This window comes from Augochlora pura, chromosome 6, assembly GCF_028453695.1.
Source record: "Augochlora pura isolate Apur16 chromosome 6, APUR_v2.2.1, whole genome shotgun sequence".
In the NCBI taxonomy this organism is placed as follows: domain Eukaryota; kingdom Metazoa; phylum Arthropoda; class Insecta; order Hymenoptera; family Halictidae; genus Augochlora; species Augochlora pura.
The window spans coordinates 21355382-21377623 of NC_135777.1; the positions used below are offsets into that span (position 1 = coordinate 21355382).

Here is a 22242-nt window from a genome sequence, read left to right on the forward strand (position 1 = left end):
TAGAACAAATTGAAATAATTAACTGTTACAGTAACCTACGCGACCGTCATCAGTAGTGGCTTCCTGTTGATGGTATTGTTACCGCGGTGTTCGAGAATCTATCGATCAAACAATTTTCGATCTGTAATTTATGATAAAATTAAAGAAAGTTCGGAAAAATATACAACAGTATACAAAATTATACTATTTAGGATCTGTATTTTAGACACATGTATACTTTACATTACAATTTCATCTTAATTTGTAAATATATTAGGTAAAAAATCAACAGACTATGAATATATTGTATGAATTACTTTTAATTAAAACGTTTAAAGAGTATTTGTTGACAATACTTTTTCATAGACAATATTAAAAAGCTGCCGTTCACGCAACTCCCACATTCCGTATTTATGCATGGAACCATAAATTTATCTCCTTCTCGTGAGCAATAATTTAAAATGATCGTCAAAAAACGTATGAAAGAACATTTAGATGCTATGCAGCTCCACAGAGATGTATAGGTTTTGGTTCTTGGGCTAGACTATTACTTTTGGACAAGTGTTTATATCATCGTTAATTCGCATTACCTAAGCCATTCGTTGAAAATCAACTACAAACTTATCGTAAATCAGTCGGTTTTTATCAAATGTCTGCTCCTAGAAAAATTGCAATACTATTCATAAACGAATTGCAGGACGTTCTGATCTCGAAGGATTATTTTTGTTTCACTCAATAAACATACGCACGCATCCAAAAACGAATTTTTTTGATTACCCTGAGACGCAAAATTGTTTTTCTTTTTGATGAAACTTTTGTTTTTCTTCTTTTTCTCTCACTCTCTCCGTTTTGTTCAGTTCCTACATTTCGTTGTACGTAACAACAGAAACAACAAGTATTAAATGTTTTTTTTCAATATATCGTGATATACGAAGTACGGTTTAAAAACTGGAGGACCTTTGATAAACGCTTAAGTTAGGAAATGAAAAACTATTTTCTATAAAGATATTATGACACTATAGTTATGCCTCTTACACGCCTTACACATACTCAGTTTTTTCGTAGATTACAGTATTATTAATCGTTCCATTGTGTGTATTATGTACATTGTGTGTACCAATGCCAAATACTTTGCTCCTACGATGGTTTCGTGCGCAAAGGAAACTTTTTTGTTAAAGAGAGTGTTGAGACGCTTGAAACAGTACAAAGAGACAACAAAGTAGTTAACATTGTACAATTACGTTTAACATTATCATAAATAAGTATACGTACAATAAGGTACGTTGTCTACATAATATCCAAGCGAGACCAGTGATTATTATTCCCGAATGAATATTCAGTACGTGTTCTCGTTTGGTTAGTGGTTTTTTTTATCAACATACATTATAATATCCACGCATATATGGGGATCCCGCTCGACACATTGTAGCTTCCGCAGTACGCCATACCACTAATCGTGTGTTAATAAAGATTAAAACTACGAAGTCGCATGGAATGTCTAAAGTAAAGAACGCTAAAGAAGTTCATCACATAAGTTAAAAATTATCGTCGCAATAAAACCGACGTTGTGCGGATACACTAGTACTTCGTTCGCGTAGTATAAATTTCGCAGGATTAAAAAATAGAACGAATGTCTAATACAAACATTAAAAATGGTGGCAACGTGATCTTGCTAATACTTTATTTAGATATCGATTTGAAAAAGAAATGCAATCAAGTGACTGGACGTTCTGAAACGTACCGAACGAATTTTCGATGGAATAAATACAGATGAATAGTTACTTTGTATGTCGATCAATCTACAAATGGGAGATTTTTATAACATCTATCTTATTGACAAATTACAAATTCGTTGATAGTTCAATGATGTACATAGTAAATTCATTTTTTTAAAAGGATGAAATATATTAAAACTATAAGTCCACTACCGTTTCGTGAAATAGATTATGAAAGACCGTCATTACACAATCAAATCGATAGTAAAAATAAATACAGAGACAACATATTCTATTCTATTAACGTGAAACTTGTATCGCCTACGAAATACGTACTTAAAATTATTTAAAAAAGAAAAGAAACTCTAGACAATCGAAGGTTTATTACAATTTATCTAAATGGCTTGAATAGTTTTTACATACATATCACGTGAATACGTCTGGCATTGTAGGCATGCATGCATAATCATACATGCTCTCTCTTCCTTAAATTGTATTCATTGTTGCTTCATAAATAATAATTAATACAAATAATACAAAATCAATGAAGCAACACGAACACAAAAGACATATATATCTATATAAATAAATGCAAAAATTAAGAAGTTACGAAAACTTAATAGTCGTGTATAAATAATCAAAGTTCAAGATTTCGGATAACTAAAAATCCGAACAAGTATATTTACTTCATTCCGACTGCTTAATCGCGCTAATAAAATTAAATACAAGACGGAAGAATCGTGAATACATACACTACGAACATCATTGGAATATCGTACACAAGATTTCCATATGTCACCGACTCATTGTGCAATGTTAATGCATTTCATAATGGGCATAAGTACATAATTATACGCACAAACTATTTCTTTCTGGCAGCCTTCTCTGCTTTTCGTCGCATCCGTTCCATTTCTTTCCTTTCCTTACGTTCACGCTCCGCCTGTGACCTAAGTTCTTTCAATTTTCGTTTCAAGTGAGATTTCTCTTCTCCGTAAATACCGAATGCTTTCAGGTCGCGAGTCTCTAATCGTAGAAGATTTCCGCCGTTGATACCAGTTTCCAGGAAGCGCGGCGCATACCGCTCCAGACCGATTCCAGTTAACCATTGGCACACCTAAATATTGAATATAAATAATTACAAAACAATTGTTTACGAATGTAAGGCATTTTAAGCGGTCACACACTTACTTGTTCCTTGGACCAATCGCCAACTGGGGCATTTTGCCAGAAGTGAGATTTCTTGTCACCTAAACCAAAGTCGCTTGGATGAGGAGGTAACCAAACTTCGCTCGCATCTAGATTTGCAACGTTGTTCGCACAAATAACACATTTGGTTATGATGAAGGGAAATTCATTAATATACGTATAGTAAAAAGATTTGTTTAGCGATTAAAATATGTTATGTTCCTATTACCTGTCTTCGAGGGGCTAGGATCAACAGCAGGCGGGCTCACTGACCCACCAGATGACAAACTGGAAGGTGAACTACCCGGATGATGCCAAGGAGTACCACCGCTCCCCATTACATTCGATGAAGGAGTAGTAACTTTCTTCACTGTAATGATAAATAATTAATCAGAATGAAACTCCACCATTTAGCTCGTCTATTGTTAAATACGTTACCTCTTTGATTGGCCTCGTTAACAGCCTGTCTTATTTCTTCCACTAAATGATGGGTCACCAAAGTCGGATCATTATTGTGCGGATTATTTAAATCACTAAAGTCTCCGGAACTCTCCCTCGAAGAAGACATATCGTTTCCGCCAAGCCGTCTTTCCCTCTCTGCGAGGACTTGCTTTAATTGTTCCGCTAAGGACGCCGGTGGTCCAGTTAAATCTACGCAGAAATAATGATTATTCGATATCCAATGTATCACATACATTGTGTTTAGATAAAGAAAAATAAAGTACTTTTCTGAGACTGCGGCCAACTTTGCTCCGTCATAGCACGGACTTGTGAGCTAATCGTACTATGCTGTCGAATCGCCGTAGGATGCGTGGGTTCCATATGCTTACTCTTCAACGAACTAATCGAAGAACTACTGGAATAGGAACTCAAGTTTGATTGCTTCGACGTCAAGTCATTTGGCGATCTACTACTAGCGTCTTGAGATAGGAGTTTGGAAGAAGAATCCTCGTCTGTATTGTCTCCTGACTCGTCCAAACCGTAATCCTGAAGAATTGATAGGATGAAGTAAATGTTTGCATCCCCCTCTTGAACAAACAATTTTGAATTATATGTACATACAGAGCTGCTATTGCTAAGGCCACCGGATCGTTTAGGAAGCTGCCGGTTCGCTAAACCTCCTCTGCTAGCAAGCTCGGCCTTACTTTTCCCTGCAGAGTTATCGAGAAGTCGATGTGCTGGTACGGCTCTATCTAATTCCTCTTTGACTGGTAACGGAAGTGGCAATTTTCTCTCCACCGTTGCTGTCTTGTCCCCATCGTCCGGACTACTAAGATCCGATGTCTCTGTGTCCGAGAGCTGGCAACTAGTAGACGAAGATGGTGGCGGTAATTGACGTCGAGATAATTGCGGTGTCACAATTCTAGCCGTTGTACCATCGTATGGCAATCTCACTGGCAAACCGAATCTTCTCTGAGTCTCGGTTAATTCTACTTCCAATGTGATTACCTGAGGGAAATTTATAAAGATCCTCAACATCATCATAGATTATGTTTCATTCTTATGTTAGTTATTAATAGTAGCAGCTGGCGTACCCTATCCTTCAAACTCTTCACAAGAGCATTGTACTCCGTATCCTTCTCTTGCAACAACTGTTGGTAGAATTCGTCTCGGGATGCAATGTCTGCGCGTAGATCACGTGCTGCTCTTCTTGCTCTCGCGTACTTCTGTTGGAAAGCAGCATTCTGCGCTGTCGCCTGAGCCAACATTTCTCTTGCTGTCGCCAAATCCTGTCTGGCAGTGCCTAAAGCTCTCTCAGATTCATGGAGTCGCAGACCGGATTCACGTAATTTCGCTGCATATTCATCTCTACCTGCCCCGCTGTTTTCCAAGTCTACAAGCTACGAATGGAAAGTATAAGGTGTAATTGATTGCGACACAAGACAAACAAGATTCAATACACTTCGTAAGAATGGTATGGAAAGCATATGCATGATTTCATGGATAAAAGCGTGCAATGTAGAAACACATAAAATAGCATTGCGAAAAATCTGATGTGTTTACCTTAGCTTTCAGCTTTTCCACCTCTCCGTCTGCTAATGCTAGTTTATACTGACTCTGCAAGCAGCGAACAACGAACACAGTGCATAAGCAAAACCAAAAATATATTTACTTCTATGATCTCCTATGAGGATGTGCTGAGATGTGTACACAAAGTGGCGGTATAACATAGTATGCATATATACATTTATATACAATACTGTGTGTGTAGTGTATAGTTCTTTACTTCTTACACTTTATCATAAAAGATGTAGATATAAAACGCTAGATATGCTTCGTGCAGTAATAAAATAATGCAAAAGTGCGCTATACTGATTATCAAAAAAAAACTAATTTGAAATAACATCACATGTTTCTTTACACTACAAGAGAAACTACTTCATGATAAGTAATGAGACCACGTCATGTATTTCTCATTAATTATACAGTCAAGAATAATAACAACATCGTCTATGTATACTAACACGTTCCTTATCATCTTTCTGATAGAAAAAGATTGAATTACCTCTTGTAAAAGTAGTCTCAAGCTATCTACATCACTCTGCGTGGTAGGTGTATGCGGTGGCAACGATGAACTAATGATAGGAGATCTACTCCGACCAGAAGCTGATAAATAACTTTCAATAGGACTTTGGGGAGGCTCCCCATCGGAACACGATGACATGGCCGGAGATCCTGGTATCGCACCCATGCCTCCAACACACATCTCTTCCCCAGATCGTTGACCGTCAGGCGAGGCATCCGAGAAATTCAGTTTCCTATAGCAACAACAGAGGTATCCGTGTGAAAACATTTTACACGTCTGTAGCAACATAAACAGTTTTTAGGACTTTTAGTTCCCCTCAGTACCTCAAGAGACTTCGTGTCATCATTAAGGTGGCCATAAGTTGTCGTCATAGACATTGGCGAGCAAGGATAAACCATCATTGGGAATTTACTTTAAAAAAAAAGATCGTGTAGAAAGTCAGCTAATCAATACCTAGCAGAGTTAGCTTGTTGCTGTTGTTCCCTTTCCTTATCCGCCTGAAGACTTTGTTGTATTAGCATAGCTACTTCAGAGTTCGGGTCGCGTTCTCTGCCGATCACGAAGCGCACAAGACCTGAAGTATTTCGAAGAACACTGGCTGCATAAGCTTGTGTAACCCCGACTAAAGATTTTCCGTCCACTTCAACAATTTGATCGTTTACTTGTATTCTCCCTTCTCGTGCGGCTGCCCCTTTCTCGGTGATGGTCTTTACGAATATACCCAATTTTTCAAGCCCTGCATCCGCACCAACACCCATTCCAATAATACTCAAACCGAGACCCTCGGGTCCCTTCATCAGCTCTACCGGAAATACCTGGAAACATATTTATTTATCATCATATAGGAATTTTCGATGAAACCCATGTATTCTAAATATGTTTTACAAGCACCTCCATCTTTTCCACCCGTTTCTCAAGTTCATACTCTGCACTCGCAGCAACGGGATCCACATCTTCGTTATGACGATCATACTCATTCACCGAATGAGTAGAATAAACTCTCATTGGCCCCGTATCGAATGTAACTTTAGTCATTTTCTTGACCGGTATATTTGCTGGATAATCCTCCTTTTCCTCATCCGACTCCGGTAACCCAGCGACTTCCATCCAAAAGTGGCCATCCTCAAAGTAATGCACTCCATTCTCCACCAACACCTGAATGATTATTAATACGTTTAATTTATTATTATTATATTTTCATCATTACTATTGTTACAAATAGATTGCGGAGCTTTATGCTATATTGTTATTTTTATTTTAACTGTAAGAAACTTTTCAGTCAAGTACTAAATGCACATAAAAATCCATGGTCCAATTATCACCATGATCTTACAATTTTGCCTGGCATTGGCGGCATGTACTCATCTTGATGTTCAGTCTCTGTATCATCATTAGTCTCATGAGTATCGTTTAAACTGCTAACTGAACCAAGAAGACCACTTTCGCTTCCGGTTACAGAACCCACTTGACTCTCCGTCAACGAGTCTATGGTTAAATCGCTACGTGATCTATGGGATAAACTAAAAACAACAAATATTTCATTATTGTTGAAAGTAAACAATTTTCTGTTTTGCATATATCGGCACTGAACGGCCTCGTTTGCGCTCAATGAACTAATTAGAAATAAGGTTATAGCGCAAGCCGCAAAATATTGATATAAAGTGAAAATAAAAACATAAAAGACCAAACGGATTCACCTATAATCATTAGTGATGCTATTAATAAGACTGGTATCTGGAGCAGACAAGACATCGGAGAGCCAATCTGGGGTATTATCTTGATCCTCCCTCTCCCTCTCTTTATCCAGCTCTTTGTTCTTATCAATAGAATTTCCATCGTTTATAGCCTCTGCACTCACGGTGGGTGACAGCAGTCTTGCTATTTCTTGTGCTTCCTCATCCGATAATAAAGCCGATCCTTGTCTAATTGATTATTCATACGATTCAGTCTTGCTCTCTCACATTTTAATAACATGATCAATGAAATCAACTTTCAGCCATAAAATAACAATCAATCTTACCTTATTTTTTTCTCTAGGATGCTGTGGCCCCAATAGGTAACGAGATTGTTGGAAATCGCATTGAAATAAATATGAATAGTAGAAAATATTAGAATTCAAATGAAAGAAAAGAAAAGCTATTAAGCTTGTCGCAAGTTGCTATAAAATTATTTGCTATGAAACTGGAATATCAATTTCATATAAAAAATGTTTTATATTGAAATAGATACATCCTATATATTTTTAATTTATAGATATTAAAATAACTTATATTTCTGAGTTTCATGATTTAAGAGCTTACCGAGAACTCAGCAGGTTTTCTGCTTCGTCGGCAGTCATGGTGTCCGGTGTTACGGTAACTGCTTGGTTCAAATTAGTTTTAGACGGAATATCCATCACACTCTTCGCAGTATTTTGTTCGTTAATGTGTTGCGTGTCCATTGGTACGTATTCCAAATTTGTGATGGTCTTAGTGTCGCTTGAATCGCTATCTTCGTGGAGACTACTTTCCGTTGCAACGTGTTCAACAACTTGCTTTTTATCCGTATGTTGTTGAGGTATAATAGCAGGGGATGAGCTTTGAGATACATTGAGTTGTTGTGTCGAATTTATAGAGTTACTTTCTTGCAATCGTAATTTAGCTAATTCAGCCTTAAGTTTCTCCTGTTCCCACGTCGTCTGAGGTTGATCCGATTCCTCCGCCGTTTTATTTAAAACAGAGCTTACTATCTGGGAATTGGATTTGGATGGCGGTGCTGTATTTCCTGCTAGCGTTACATATTCCTTTTGGCTGGCAGGCTTTGAATTTACTTTAGGGGCGTTCACGTGATACGCAGTCTCATCCAATTCTGTTTCTTTATTAACAGGCTTCTCCAATAGATTATCAGTATTGTGAAGATTTGTGATTGATGAGCTTTGACTTGTATTTAAAATGGCTTTGTCGGTTTGATCCTTATTATCGACCTCCGCGAAACTCGATCGTTTGCCAGACACTTCCTCCTTGTTCTTTGCTATCTTTTCTCGCATAGAAATTTTAATTTGATCATTTTTGGCATTCGAAACGATCTTTTGGCATATTGTCTCGGCAAACGCATGCTTCTCATTAATGATATTCGACTTCGACTTATTATCTAAGACTACATTTTGATTTACTTCTGTGATCACTGAATTGGTTCGTCCATGATCGTGATTACTATCTTGCGATATCTTATTATGGCAACTTTTTGTTGAATCAGTTTTTATCACTGCGTTCTCCTCTATGCCTGCTTTCACTTGAGGTTTAACTTCGTTATTTTGTGCAGAAGCATCCTGGTGTTGCATCTTTTTTGCATATGGCGAGGGTATTGGTATATCTTTATGTTCTAGTGCTGGATACTCCTGATCCGAGCTAATTACCGACGGTGGTCGTTGTCCCAGTCCAGCTGCTTGTAAATCGACACGTACATGAGAACGTCGAATGACGGTGGTTGTATCTGTCTCACTAAATCTTGAATTTTTATCCGAAACGTCCTTTTCCGAAATAGTTTCTGTGTAGGATGCAGGCTTCTCTTGATCTTCAGGTTCCAAATCATAGCTGTTCCGACCTTGAGAAACGATATTTTTTATGTTAAATATGCAAAAACACATATAAACGAACATAATTATTTAAAATAGTCATGTTAAAGTACCTCGACAATCAATGCAAAGCAGTCGTAGACACATGATACTTGTATCTTTTGTGTATAGAATAATGAGAAATTTTCGAAATTAAACTGCTTACACAAATACACAATAAAAAGTAAACTATAATATCTTGTTAAAATAATTTTACTACCTCAAACAATTAAGAAAATTTAACTACACAAGCAATATAAACAAACTTCGGTAAAAATGTATTTAGTAGAATGCGTATAATAGCGCACATACTTTGCATAAAATTTTTATGCTATATCATTACACTTTGCTGACACTATCATTTTAGGGAACACGTTTTTAAAGAACACATCAGGAAATATCCAACTTTTTCGTAATTCCACATTCCACAAAACAGATATACTTCGACAATAACAATTAATTTTTAACAAATATTTTTTTGTTCATACTACCGGAAAAAATTGATCGGAAATTGAAAAATACTTTTCTGAAGAAAATGCTGCAAAGTACCACCAGACAGAAGCAGAACAGAATACACAGAGATTTCTATAAATAATACTGTTGAAACCGGTAGGAGGAACCAAGATCAAGAAGAGGAGGAAAAGGGGAAAGAGGAGAGTTTCCTCCTGGGCTTTTACTTTTTAGTATTTTGGCAGACAGCCACAGTAAAATGTCAAAATTTAAATACGTTATTAAATAATTATACTCAGCAATAAAAAAAAGAAATTGTTGAAATGCAAGCAACCAATAACTATATTTACGTTAAATTCGTGTTTTTTGTATATATGAATATATATAAATATATATATTTGTTTCATGTTTTGTGATATAATTATTGAGTATTCAAACGTGTATAGAATGTATTACGTACGTTTGTTTAGATGTGGATCTAAGTCATGTTACTGAATATGATTCTCATATACTATACCCGCTTGAATTTTTTCAGACATTTCCTTATCTGCCTTCTCTTCTTTACTATCCTTGGAAGGGGAGCTAGGGGAGCTCATACTAGAAGAAGCGCTATCCGTACCTCCAGAAGGTGGTCTTAATTCCGGATCCGGAGATTTTGAAGATTCTATTTTCCTTTCATCCGTCAGATTATCTTTTTTTCTGACCGTATTGATACAGGATCTGGCCCAGTCTGGTCTTGAATCAGGTCGTACTACATCGTTCTTGGCTTCCACGTCTAGCATCTCTCTAGAATTCTTTAGGTCGGCCGCTTTCTTCAAGATCTCGTCATTTTTAGCTAACCATTCGTTCCTCCATTCGGAAGTCTTCGGCGGCGAACGAATCGAATTTGTAGGATAATTTAAATACTCTGGGGCATCAAGTAAATCACTATCTTTCCTGCCCCTGTTTTCATAAGAAATACTAGTCATATTTTCTATTGACATGCTCCGTGTTGGACTAGATATATCAGAATTTCTGTCATAAGGAGAAACGTGTGATTTCGATTGCGAGTAAATATCAATGCTTGAGCTCGCGTGTGGATTCTTTGAACATAGATTTGTTTCCGAGTTACTGAAGCCTTTCACATGTTGAGCAGAAGTATTTTTTGATATGTCTGCATTCCGTGAATGCGCTTTGGCTACAGTGTTCTTCTGTACAACCGCATACTCAGGTATGAACACATCTTGCGTTCTTTCTGGCGCCGGAGTGACTGCGTTTTTCGAAATTTCCCGTTGTTCTTGGTTTCTTTGGAAATGCTTGTTTTGTACATTCGTGTTCTTTTGTACAACCGCGTACTCTGGTATGGTGGGCGAAGTATCAAAATATTTATTTATAGTAGCGTACTCTGGACTACTAGGAATATCTGAAGGGGACACGGCTGCGATGCTCGCCGGCCTTTCTTTCTTCACGTTTGAAGAATTTCTTGTCGGTGGTAGAGGTGGAGGCGGAGATATGGCAGCCGACCTAACAGAACAAAAGCTTGCAGATCTCGTGGCTGGATTGGTAGAGATATCCGTTGGTCTTTTTACTTCGTTATCAAGGTTTGCCGAGTTTTGTGCGTGCCCTGCTGAAACAGCATCAACGTTTACCTTATTTGCACTCTGGTTCAAAGAGCTCTGGACTACAGATCTATTCGGATCCGAATTATATCTGCTCGGTCTAGTTTTCGAGAAATGGCTTGTCCAATTTTTCTGTTTTTCAATTAATTCTTTCGAGTTCAATCGCCGTTCAGGTTTTTCTGGCTTTTCCGGCCTATCATCCAGGCGATTTTCCTTCCCATAATTTTTATCGAACTTTCCGAATCCTGACCGTGATTTATGTTTATCTGGCACATGATCGAATCCATGGTTGTGACCATTTTCAAAATGTCTTTCAGCATTCAAGGCTGGGACGCTTGCACTCCAGTTACTCAGGTGGTCCCTAGTTCCTGGAGGCGATGGTGATCGTGGACGGGGCGATCTAGCCGGCGACGTACAGCCTGATCCAGAATTTGCTGAACTAGACCGTGATCTTAAACCGTGTAGGTTGCTGGGCTTTACGATTCTGTCGACCCTGTAGAAAATTTATAAGATAGATAAGTAATGCATCATAAGATAGATACGTGGTGTTTATTGCGTATTTCAAATATATGTACACTTACGGTTTGTTTGGCTTATTTTCTTCGCCAAGTTTCTCAAATAGCGCTCTTGCAGTATTGAAACGAGCAACATGACTTTCTGTTCTAACAACTGTGACTTGTGTAGGAGATTCTTTTAAAGGCACAGCTGGTTCTTTGAAACCATCTGAGAGAATGTTATTGGACCTATGGTTTAAATTGTCCAGTTGTGGTTTCGACTGGAAGATGTTTGCAATGGCTGACACTTTTGAACCACTAACTCGTTTCTTTTCTTCCACAGTTGCCATGGTTTCTCTTCTTCTATATGAAAGAAAAAGAAAAATATAAATTCTCACAATAATATTTGAAATTCAATTAAATTTTATTATGAAAATTAAAAACAAATATAAATATCACTACCTGGACTGCACTTATACAAAAGTAATGTGAATTTTAAAGTCTGATATGCTTCAGCCCATTGTCATTCATATGTTTTTTATATTAAGCATTTTTTGGATGATCTGAAAAAAAAGAAACAGTAAAATAGAAAGAGAATTTTCATGAATTAATTCAAATGTCATTGAATTATCTTGCATTTGTGTATCTATTGTGCATGATCATTATACATTAATGCAGGTCATTGATCTGATAGCACTTGTAATACTTCTTTGAGATACTGAGAATATTCTTTGATAGCATTAGTGAAGCATTTTATTAAGAGATTACATTAGGTATATCTGTCTCTGATTGTCTGAAATGATTTAAGTTAGACTTAAATGGAGGGCATAGTATACAGAGGTGGGGTCTTGTCTGGGCTTCACCCTCCCATTGCCATAGCACACCATGCTCCTGCAATCAATACTTGAATCCTTTCTCTGTAGTTGAAGTATGAAAAGTGGAAGCATACACATGTTATGAGCTCATATTATGTGCCTTGTATATAATGTGTAAAGCCTTTGTAATAATAGACTAAAGTTAACTGTATCTTAAAATAAATATTGAAGCTAATGCAGCAAACTTTCACTTATTAGTTTTTTAGTGCAGTGTGATTGTGCCACACAAAATGCATCAAATTGTGAATAAACTGGCTAAAACAATGTATTTCAGAGGAAATATTCCCAAAAAAAGATAATTATGGATACTTATTAAGCAGTGTCTTATTAATATATAATTGAGGGAAATAAATTTCTACATCAAACTAGATATTTTAAATGTTTCAAACTTGGTGTGAAAACGGTATGATTTTATAATTAACAGCATACATTCGTGAATAAATAATAAACCTTTATACTCAGTATTAAAGGGGATGTAGGATATATGGAGCAGCCATGCACACATTTTATAAACACACTTCTTTGGGAGTATAATAACATGCTGACACAGTCATATCTTTTGAGTAACACGTATTATACACATGACACATTCATAAGGAAACAATTTGATAAGATAATAGTAATGCTTAGAGATTTTTATAACAATTATAAAATTTTCGGGTATTAAAATTTTCAAAGACCTTTACTTTTGTTTGGAGAGCACAGGTATTGCGTATTAATAATAATTTTATATTGTCCATTTTTTTTGTTAATCAATACATGATATTTAAAGTTTACTTCCTTTTTGTACCGTCTGATAAAAATCACGCATTTCCGTTCCGAAAAAAAAATGTCCCCATATTGACGCGATATCGTTTTACGATATTTACTTTGACAACGCGCATATCTTGTGTCCGAACGATAAACAGTTGCAGATAAATCACGTTAGAAGCGTTATTTGCCGAACAAACGTACCAGTGAATTAATAATTGAACAGCATGCATGCACATAAAATTGAAATCAAATTGCGTAATATTAAAGCCCTACTATTGTCATCAATCATTCAGAATGTTTACAAAAATTCAAGTAAACGTACGTAGCATTTCGCCATTATAAAGGTGCTGGCCAACAGATTCGAAGAAAATTTGGGATAATACTTAGCATCGGTGGTTCTCTTGTTCGTCATGTAATTTCATAATCAACGTTCGATCCTTAACGGTAAGAATGCACACGATCGAACCGAATTACTTTCAAACGGAATATGTCAAATTGTTTATAGAATTCGCTAACTAACCAGAGGTGTCACCATGTGCACGAAACCATTTTCCCTTTTGCAAGATGTATTTTCGATGCTTTCGCGACTTCTTTCTCGCGACAGCTCGCTTATCTTTACACACGAAAAAGAGCACAGCCGAAATTATTCCTCCCCTTGGAAAATATTTAATAAATACAGTAGGACTTTTGCACTTGTCTCTGTCAAGATCGCTTATATTCGTGACAGACGCTCGTTACCGCGAATTTTTTCACACTTTCGTCCTAGAATAGTATACCGCACAGCAATCCCGAGCGCGTGAACCGGTATCGCTTTTAATTCTAGTTTTCTAAACAACCACTACTTATTTCCAAGTTAATCGCGATAGGATTTTACATCGCGAAACACTTTCACAACCGGCTGTGATCTGCCCGTGTCAACAACCCGTGAAAAATGGTCCAAGATGGTCGTCGTTCCTTTTTAAAGATGGCGGCCTTTGCACGTTGCTAGGGATTTTCGTTCTGATAGAATTTGCATTAAAAAATCTCGTTTTCATGTTGGACAAGACATTTCGTTTAAATTCAGATTATCAAGGTCTAACGAAACGTGCATGAAAAAATGTTCTTCTATAATAAAACGAAGGTACAGATACGGGATAAGTAACCAGATTTGTCTTGAAGTTGATAAAGGAAGTTGGAAACTCATTATTACATCCATATAGATACATATTTCTGTGATATGAGCACAAATTGGCTTAGGTCACTAGAAGCTTTTAATTTATTAGATACAAGTTTTTGTTGCCTTCGTGCCAACGACAAAGACGGATACAGTGGAGAAGAAAACCATGAGTTTCTAACGTAGAGGATAAAATAATCTCCTATTGCAATGAAATTATTTATTTTTGTATCCGTTATCTGTACGAAGATATTTACAAATTTAAAAATGAAAAAATGAAAACAATAAGATAGAGTCACTCAGATTTTTCCAAAAGATTATATCATTCGAGTTTCAAAGTATTTGTACAATTTCCAGTAAATTCAACATGAATATAGTCCCTGAACTTCGTACAAACAGTGCGCACGCGCACACAAGTCTGTCATCGTGAACATAGTTCAGATTTATCTACTTTAAACAGTACTCCGTTATTAACGTTTCTTTGTATAATAAAGTTGGCCACAAATGTGCTCGAAAAGTCATTTATGAATGTGTTACAATAAAAATTTCTCAAGTAGTATTCTGTTCATTAAATTGCGAATGCTTGTGTAACATTGTTATCCATCATATTATGTTTCGAATAGCGCCGCGTATTTTCAATGTTCCCAATTACTTTTAGCCGATGCCTCTGTTCTTTACAGTGAAATCCTAAATAAAAAGCGATAATATGTTAAAATACAGTATTAATTTTTGATTGTATGCTATTTTACAATTGAAATTTAATTTCAAATTACAGTCAAGCGAAGTAGACTGAAAGAGCATTGTTATAAAAAATAAGTGACAGTAGCACCTCTTGTGGTAATATCTTGAAACTGCATTCCGATATCTGTACAGCGCCAATCGACGTAGTGACAAAATACTCAAACTGACAGGAATATCATCAACAGGTGAATTGTGGCTGACCATGAAAATGTCAATTCAATTCTTTATTGTTACTTATCAATGAATACCAATTGGCGATAAATCTTTCACGAGTGAACATAATTATTTAAAAGCACCTTTGTTGCACACATCATTCGAAGTGTGTAAAGCTCTTAGCTTCTGATTTAAAAGAGTCGTTTGAATATCTATGTCATATGAATTTGTTTTCAAATTATAAAACGTGTCGCGATACGAACAAGGTGTATAGAATACTCAATTCCTGCTAAGAAGCTTAAATCTTCTGAAACCTTTATTTTTACGTAACAAAATAATTTATTGGGTGTTGAATCTATTTCTATACCACATCTGTGTTTATACAAACGCCCGCAGAGCAAATATGGCAGCGCTACGGTAGGAATAGACTATGGGTAAATGGATCACCAGCGGCGCTTACTCTGTTCTAAGGTAGAGGTCACCGCTTGTTCGCTTTTGATGGCATGTTTGGTCGATAATTCGAGAAGTTTCGTGGAGCAGAAACGTGGTGTGGTAACAAAGTTTCGGACGTCTGTGCGGAACATTTATTGTTTGTTACTCTGTGTATTTTGAGATTTGTTTTCTTCTGAAGTCTGACGAACAATGTCGAACAGCGAAGAGACATTCGATGCCATGCTGATGGCCATGGCCCGGCAACACGAGGGCGGTGTGCAAGAAGTGAGTAAATAAGTTTCCTCGCCGGTATAGGTTATGTTTTACTGGTATATCACCAGCGTTACTTTGAATTTGTCTTTGTTACGCAGCTGTTGGAGACGATCTTCAGCTTCCTCGCAAGGAAAACGGATTTTTATACTGGCGGTGGCAAGGGGGCTGCAGAAAAGGTAATTACTCTCATTGTTTATGATGGTGCAACTGTCATCTTACCTCTGATTTTGTCATTTTCTAAGATATTCTTTGCTCAAATTGATATTCGAGTAAAAAGCGGTGAGTCACTGGGTTCTTCGCATATTTCTACGCTTTCGAAAGTGTGGCTTCAACTGGTTTTCAGTGTGAACCTAAAATGTAAACATCTTATGCTCACATTGTTTCTTGTATCGTATCGAGCCCTATCGTGTGTTTACATGTAATTTGAGTTCTTTTTGCTGAGCTCTGCTGTTTTTTTTATGCATGTAACTAGAGCAAATTTAGCATTACTATAAATTCAATAGTACATGAGAGATTTAACATGTTCACATTGGTTACACTATTGACTCTTAATATGTTTGTAATGATTCTGTAATAAATTTCTCAATGTCAGTAGCAATTTAAATTTTGATTTTCAAGGTTTCTTTTGATGTATCACTTTTTGGGAAATATAAATTGAAATATAAATGATAAATCAGGTAGTTAATTAGGTAGATGAATAAAATTCACGCTCAGCCATTTTGTGATAATAAGGGAAAAGAAAAATGCACAAATATTCCCAACAATCTCTACAGTAACAGCTTAACACTAAAAATAAAAGCTGCTTTAATTGTATCTGAAATAATCATAGATAAATAAAGTCTATCCTAGCTGACTAATATTTATTTGATTACAGCTTGTTCTTAGTAAATTCAGGAAATATGAGAGCACAGCCATTGCAAAAGCCGCGAGCGAAAAAGCGGAACGCGAGGAGCAAGAGAAACGTCGAAAGGAAAGGTTGGAAAAGAAAAAGAGAGAAGAGAAAGCAGAGGAAGAAAAGATGAATTCTGAGCGTAAGATTGTGGAATTGACCGACGAGGAAGCTGCCTGTTTACAAGAGGAAATAGATAGTAAGGTATAGAAAAGACTGCAGTTGTTATTGTCATTCACTTTTCATATAGAAAATTATATTTTCGTATAATTTCATGCTCGACTCAGAAAGCAGAAAAAGAAGCTCCAGCGGTTCCTGGACCAAGCGGAGACAATGCCGATGGCAAAAAGAAGGAGGAGAGTATGGAAGATGAGGAGGAGGAGGAGGATGAGGTTGAAAAGAACAAACTCAGGCCTAACAGTGGAAACGGCGCAGATCTGAAGAACTACCAATGGACTCAGACACTTCGGGACGTGGAGGTGAGTACTTTGAATAACTTATAGATACATACTTTGAATTTTATGATTGTGTTTTATGAGGCAATAATATCATTTTATCCAAAATCAGCTTGTCTGTATTATACTTACACGTAATTGGTCTACCTACGCTCTCCAGAAATAATCGTAGAAATGATTTCCGTTTTCGAATACGAGGGAATGAAAGAATGTAATCAATCGAATACAGTACAGTATCTGAAGGCAGAGAAAATTTATTTCGGGAGTGGATGAGGACATGGGCGAAATAAAACAACGCTCTTCATTCTTATGGTTTGACAGTTTCATGTTGGATCGGCGATTAATTAATACGCAAGTAATATCACAGTTGCGGGAAAACGATCAACGCGATCGTTTCTCCCGGTTGCTTTTTTTCCGTACGATTCCTGGAACGACACCCCGACGGAATCCGGGTTTTATTCAGCGTTTTGTTAGTAACAATTAAATAACGACCTCTAAATTAACATTCGCTTAAAACATACTCCCGTGTCGTCGATTGCTCCGCCACTGTACGTCGATCGAACTGGTACTGTGCGTATGACTTAACGAAGTTTTAACGATGACGACGACATTCGCCAACCATCTAACGCGTTACAATTCTATCGTATCGGTCCTCGCCTCGATCTCTGCGAGTGTCTCATAGTTTCCCATAATTATGCAACAATTATTATAACATTTCTCTTCGTTCAAGCAATCTATTTTCAATACCGAAACTGACCAGAGAAGCGAAAATAACCTGATTCAAGTGTTTCACGATATTCTTGTTTTAAATCAAACCGAATGGATGAAATTTAAGACGGCAGACATAGTCAAGTAATTCAAAGACAATTCTTTTCGTAGTTACGATTTGTCAGAAAAACACAGAAAATTTATATTTCTTGTATCAATATATGTACTTTAACAGTTTTAAATTATTTGATTTTAAAATGAGTGCATAGAAAGCTGCTACTTACTTTAAATTGAAGACCTCAATTTTGGTATACAACGTTTCTACGATGTATCTCGAAGCTTGGAAAGCGAATTGAGAACTAAAGGTAACGAGATGGGATACTAGAGACTATCGATTCGCTACGGTTGCTTCAAGCCTCTGTCCACGGTTCTGAAAATCGATCGCGAGACGAGGGAGAACCGGTCCGAACGAAAACGAAAATGCTACAGTCGCCGTCTTAGTAAAGAGAGAGAAAAAAAATAGAAGAGACATGGAGAAAAGGAAGGTTCTACAATACTCGTCGAAGGTCGGGGGTCCTTGCGGACCTCCGCGAGGAAAGCTCGAGCGCCCCAAACGGGATAGGTTCGCGTCCGAGCGATCCGCTTTCTAAAACTACGTTCATTACATCAATGTAATTACTGAGTTTTCACGTACCGCACGCCGGACACGGTGCAATACAGCCTTTGATACGTTATCTCTAATCGTGAGCTCTACCCTAACGGTCTAACTGGTCAGAATATACATGTACAGCGTGAATACAAGCAACCCGGTCGCCCGTGATCGGGGACGCACGGTGTCACAGTTCATCCGCGTCTCTTCCCGATCACGGTCCCCACCCTTGTCTTCGTTGTCCACGTTCTTCCGCCTCGCGCCTAGGCTCCCAGGACACCCGTGGTCGTCTGATTCCTATCCTTGGCTACGGCCTAGTGATACTTGTCTCGAACTCTCACTGCAATCAGAAGGAAATCAGTTGGATAGGAAGTTGATCTTAAAGTACCTACCATCGATCTTAGCGAACATAGATGGCTGCTAGACTGCTGATCTCCAATCAATCAAACATCATAAATTTTATAATTTTATTGTTATTTACTTATGATGGTTGATTTGATTGACCTAGAATGCTAGTGTAAATTGCTGTAGAGAGCAACTGCAAACAAGATGCCGCGGTTCGACTCTTCGATCAATTAGCTCGGTGAAAAAAATAGCGAGATTTCTAAAGCAGACACATTCAAGTCTGACTCTACGCTAATTGGACAAGAGATCGGATAAGGTCACGACGGGGGATCGGCTGAGTTAACTTGGATGAGAGTGACTCGGTATACTCACTCTCCATGAAGAGGATGCCGAGAAGCAGGCCAACCATGAATAGGAAGCTCATCGTGCAGACAAGCACGGTGAGCTGGTTCCTCGCGCAGCAGGACTTCCTGTAGACGGTGGTCGGTCTGCCTAGACCGTTCACAACCGTGAAGTGGGTGCTGCTCGCCACCGAGGCGGTGTCCGTCTGTTTCGGCGTCGTCACCGTGGGCGGATGAATAGCTGCGAGATTAGCCAGATTCGCGGCTGTCAATAGCAACGTGCCCGACGCGGCGCTCTGCAACACACCAATCACAAGTCTCATCAATCAGCTCGGATACCGTTCGAAACTATGCGAAACACGTCTTCCGGCTCCACCCCTGCGCCGTCGAATCCTAATCGAATTTACGAACAGTCGTGAAAGCCGTCCTGTCGATCACCGTCTCGGTTTCTCCGAGGAATCCGGCACGCCTCGCTCGGTTTCAATCTGTCTAGAAAGCGGATTTTGACAAGATGAGACGTGATTTCTTGTACACGTTAAAAGCACACGACATTGGCAGTTCTGCAGGATCTTTTACCGTTTCCTTAGAAAAACCTGTAACAGTACAATCTCCGTTTTGTCGCGTACACCGCTCTATCGGTCGTCTCTTTCGCTGTCAGTGTCTGAACAGACCTCGAGCGTCATGATTCGAATCCACGAAATATCGCTTCGGTATTACATTCTTAAAATCCACGGGTCCTTTTCCTGAACCGTCCGAGCAGTCTCTCATCAGTCCAGTCTCCGTTTCGTTGTATCAGTTGCTATCTTCAGTCGGAACCATTTTTATCTCGATACACGAAATAGTTTCTCTGACCAATGTATTTCCATATTACATAAGCTGCTGTTAACATAATTATGAAACGCGATACAACAATTTTTAATGGCGCCTCAAAGTCGCTACTCGACCGCAAAGGGTTAACCAATTCACTGCCAACAATTCGATATCTTGTGGTTAACCACGACGCGTCTGTTAATAATTTTCGTCCACTAGACGCGTGGGTCCAGTTCGATCTGTGACCCGCAAATACTGTGTTATGATCCGCGAGCCCCAATCTTAGCTCTCGAAAGCAACCAGAGCGATTCCGTCCCCGTTTCGTCGTGTACGTTGAAGTCTTAACCCAGTCGATCGTTCATCTTAAGGTCACTGGATCAGGTCTCAAACACGGTGTGAACCTAATAATCGTGCCTGAGACCGCCAAGACCTCTTCCCGAATCCTCGTAGCAGTTCAGTCTCCGTTCGGTTGCGTAAGTCGGCGTCTCGCTCGGTCCCCCGCGGCCGCACGAACAAAGAAGACAGGGAATCGATGAATCCAGCGGGACCAGGTGCATCGATCCTGTTAGAAGAGTGCCGCTTACGTGTGTGCTGGCGGTGGATCCCTGGGACGAGGTGGATCCTCTCGAAGGCGAGTTCGGGTGCAGATGATGAGCCCAGCTACCATTCTCGCTGTCCCTCTCGCTTCGCCCGACCAAGGACGGCCTTGGGATGTGCCAGGAAAGCGGGCTGCCCGCTACCGCCGTCGTAGCCGCCGTCGCCTCGATCTGAAACCAACGTAAATCGACGTGAAGCTTTTGATTGCATAAGCGATAATGTCGCGCCGATTACACTCCTCCGCCTCGCCCGCATGTCCTCCACCTGCAACCGCGTGTCGTTTATCTGTCGCCGAGGGAACATTACTCTACATGCGGCCCACAGGTTGTATCTCGGTTCCATCTGTTCGACGAACGGGAGTCACCGCTCCGCGGTACGATTGACCAATAAGCAGATTAAGTGGCCACTTAAAACGGTGTATTTTAAGCGAAACCGAATACACGGCGCCCCGCCGTGCCCCCTCGCCCGGCACCTCGATCGTTCCCGCACCCGGGGGCTTCGATATTAATTAGCGGCGGCCGCAACGGGAGCATTGTCTGTCGTCGCTGCGCGTTTCTACACGCTCGCGTCATAAACAAACTTTGCATACCAGACGGCGACGTTTTCGTAAGAGTGTCGCAACCGCGCATTGTTCTAGCGCGGTTCCGACTGCGGGTAGCCGTGCATTGTCTGTCGCGCGGCGACGAAACCGCGCGACGATGCTCCCGGTTTTTCTCTGTCCCGCGAGGACGAAGAAAAAGAGAGAGAGAGAGAGAGAGAGAACGTTCTCGGTTCCCAGAGAGAAAGAGCGATAAATCATCGGGATCTTCCCCGGGCGAGTGCTCGCGAAGGAAGAATCTCGACGGAGCGAGATCGCGGCTCGACATTCCGGTTTGATCGTTGCACAACGATCGTCCCGGTACTCTCGAATTCCGGCGGCCCGATCGCGACCCGTCGCCCGCGTTCTTTTTGCGAGCCGATCCTCTCTCGGGTAGTAGCCTCTCTCGTTTCCTCGGTTCGTGAAGCACGGTCCCCAAGGTGCACGGCCGCGAAACGTTTTCAGGGCCAGCGGCCGAACCGCGACCGTTTCCGCGACTTTGACACTGGAGGTCTGTCCCTACGGTGGCCCCCGACACACCTCTCGCGTCGCGAATCGGCTTCGGAATCGGCTACGAATCGGCTTCGGCGCTGGTCCGGAGAGTGCGCGCACGCACACCGATTACGCCGGTTAATTGGCCATTTTCGCACGTAAATCAGACGGTGTTTCGCGCCGCGGTGGCCTACCTTCGCCGCTTGCCCGCTGGCCGCCGCCCAAGGTCCGACCTCTTGTCTCTCTTTCGCCTTCTTTTTTCGCGGGAGCGCCGCTCTCGGCTTTTCAGCGGCGCTACCGCTCCAGATCGGTACCTCTGTATCGGAGCGGTCTAATGGAACGTCGGGGTCCCAGAGAGAGAGAGAGAGAGAGAGAGAGAGCCTCCCTCCCGCCCCAGACACGATTTATGCGTCCTGTCGGGCGTGGCCCGCTCAGAAAATAACGTGGAAGCAGCCTTGC

The 22242-nt window shown here is 39.7% G+C and overlaps 3 protein-coding genes across 7 annotated transcripts in view; 1 reads left to right on the forward strand and 2 right to left on the reverse strand.

Annotated features, from left to right (window-relative positions):
- Positions 1 to 283: 283 nt before the first annotated feature.
- On the reverse strand, positions 284 to 14081 carry Spn (protein phosphatase 1 regulatory subunit spinophilin). 5 transcript variants are annotated; one of them, XM_078182684.1, is made up of 20 exons: positions 13689 to 14081; positions 13491 to 13605; positions 12003 to 12103; positions 11628 to 11903; positions 9966 to 11539; positions 7707 to 8988; positions 7427 to 7447; positions 7104 to 7328; positions 6740 to 6926; positions 6298 to 6561; positions 5860 to 6221; positions 5386 to 5638; positions 4884 to 4937; positions 4415 to 4720; positions 3942 to 4328; positions 3605 to 3866; positions 3318 to 3530; positions 3109 to 3249; positions 2883 to 2989; positions 284 to 2808 (listed from the first exon to the last, which is right to left on the reverse strand). In XM_078182684.1, the coding sequence occupies exons 4-20, from the start codon at positions 11888 to 11890 to the stop codon at positions 2557 to 2559; spliced, it is 6153 nt and encodes a 2050-aa protein (XP_078038810.1). In that variant the 5' UTR covers positions 11891 to 11903; positions 12003 to 12103; positions 13491 to 13605; positions 13689 to 14081; the 3' UTR covers positions 284 to 2556. The 5 variants fall into 5 exon arrangements, with proteins under 5 accessions (XP_078038810.1, XP_078038811.1, XP_078038815.1 ...); XM_078182685.1 differs by having other exon boundaries at positions 11628 to 11900; positions 13491 to 14081; XM_078182689.1 differs by having other exon boundaries at positions 10068 to 11539; positions 13491 to 14081.
- A 1652-nt stretch (positions 14082 to 15733) lies between these two features.
- The window catches only part of Nudc (nuclear distribution C, dynein complex regulator), a 119826-nt gene continuing 113317 nt past the window's right edge, over positions 15734 to 22242 (forward strand). Inside the window, exons 1-4 of the mRNA XM_078182058.1 lie at positions 15734 to 15932; positions 16019 to 16096; positions 16795 to 17013; positions 17097 to 17288. Of these exons, the coding sequence (XP_078038184.1) occupies positions 15858 to 15932; positions 16019 to 16096; positions 16795 to 17013; positions 17097 to 17288 (564 nt within the window). The 5' untranslated portion in view covers positions 15734 to 15857. The remainder of the gene's footprint in view (positions 15933 to 16018; positions 16097 to 16794; positions 17014 to 17096; positions 17289 to 22242) is intronic.
- Positions 17517 to 22242, reverse strand: part of LOC144470660 (uncharacterized) — a 41797-nt gene continuing 37071 nt past the window's right edge. Inside the window, exons 2-4 of the mRNA XM_078182059.1 lie at positions 20702 to 20884; positions 19339 to 19603; positions 17517 to 18961 (exon numbers count right to left, since the gene is read on the reverse strand). Of these exons, the coding sequence (XP_078038185.1) occupies positions 18936 to 18961; positions 19339 to 19603; positions 20702 to 20884 (474 nt within the window). The 3' untranslated portion in view covers positions 17517 to 18935. The remainder of the gene's footprint in view (positions 18962 to 19338; positions 19604 to 20701; positions 20885 to 22242) is intronic.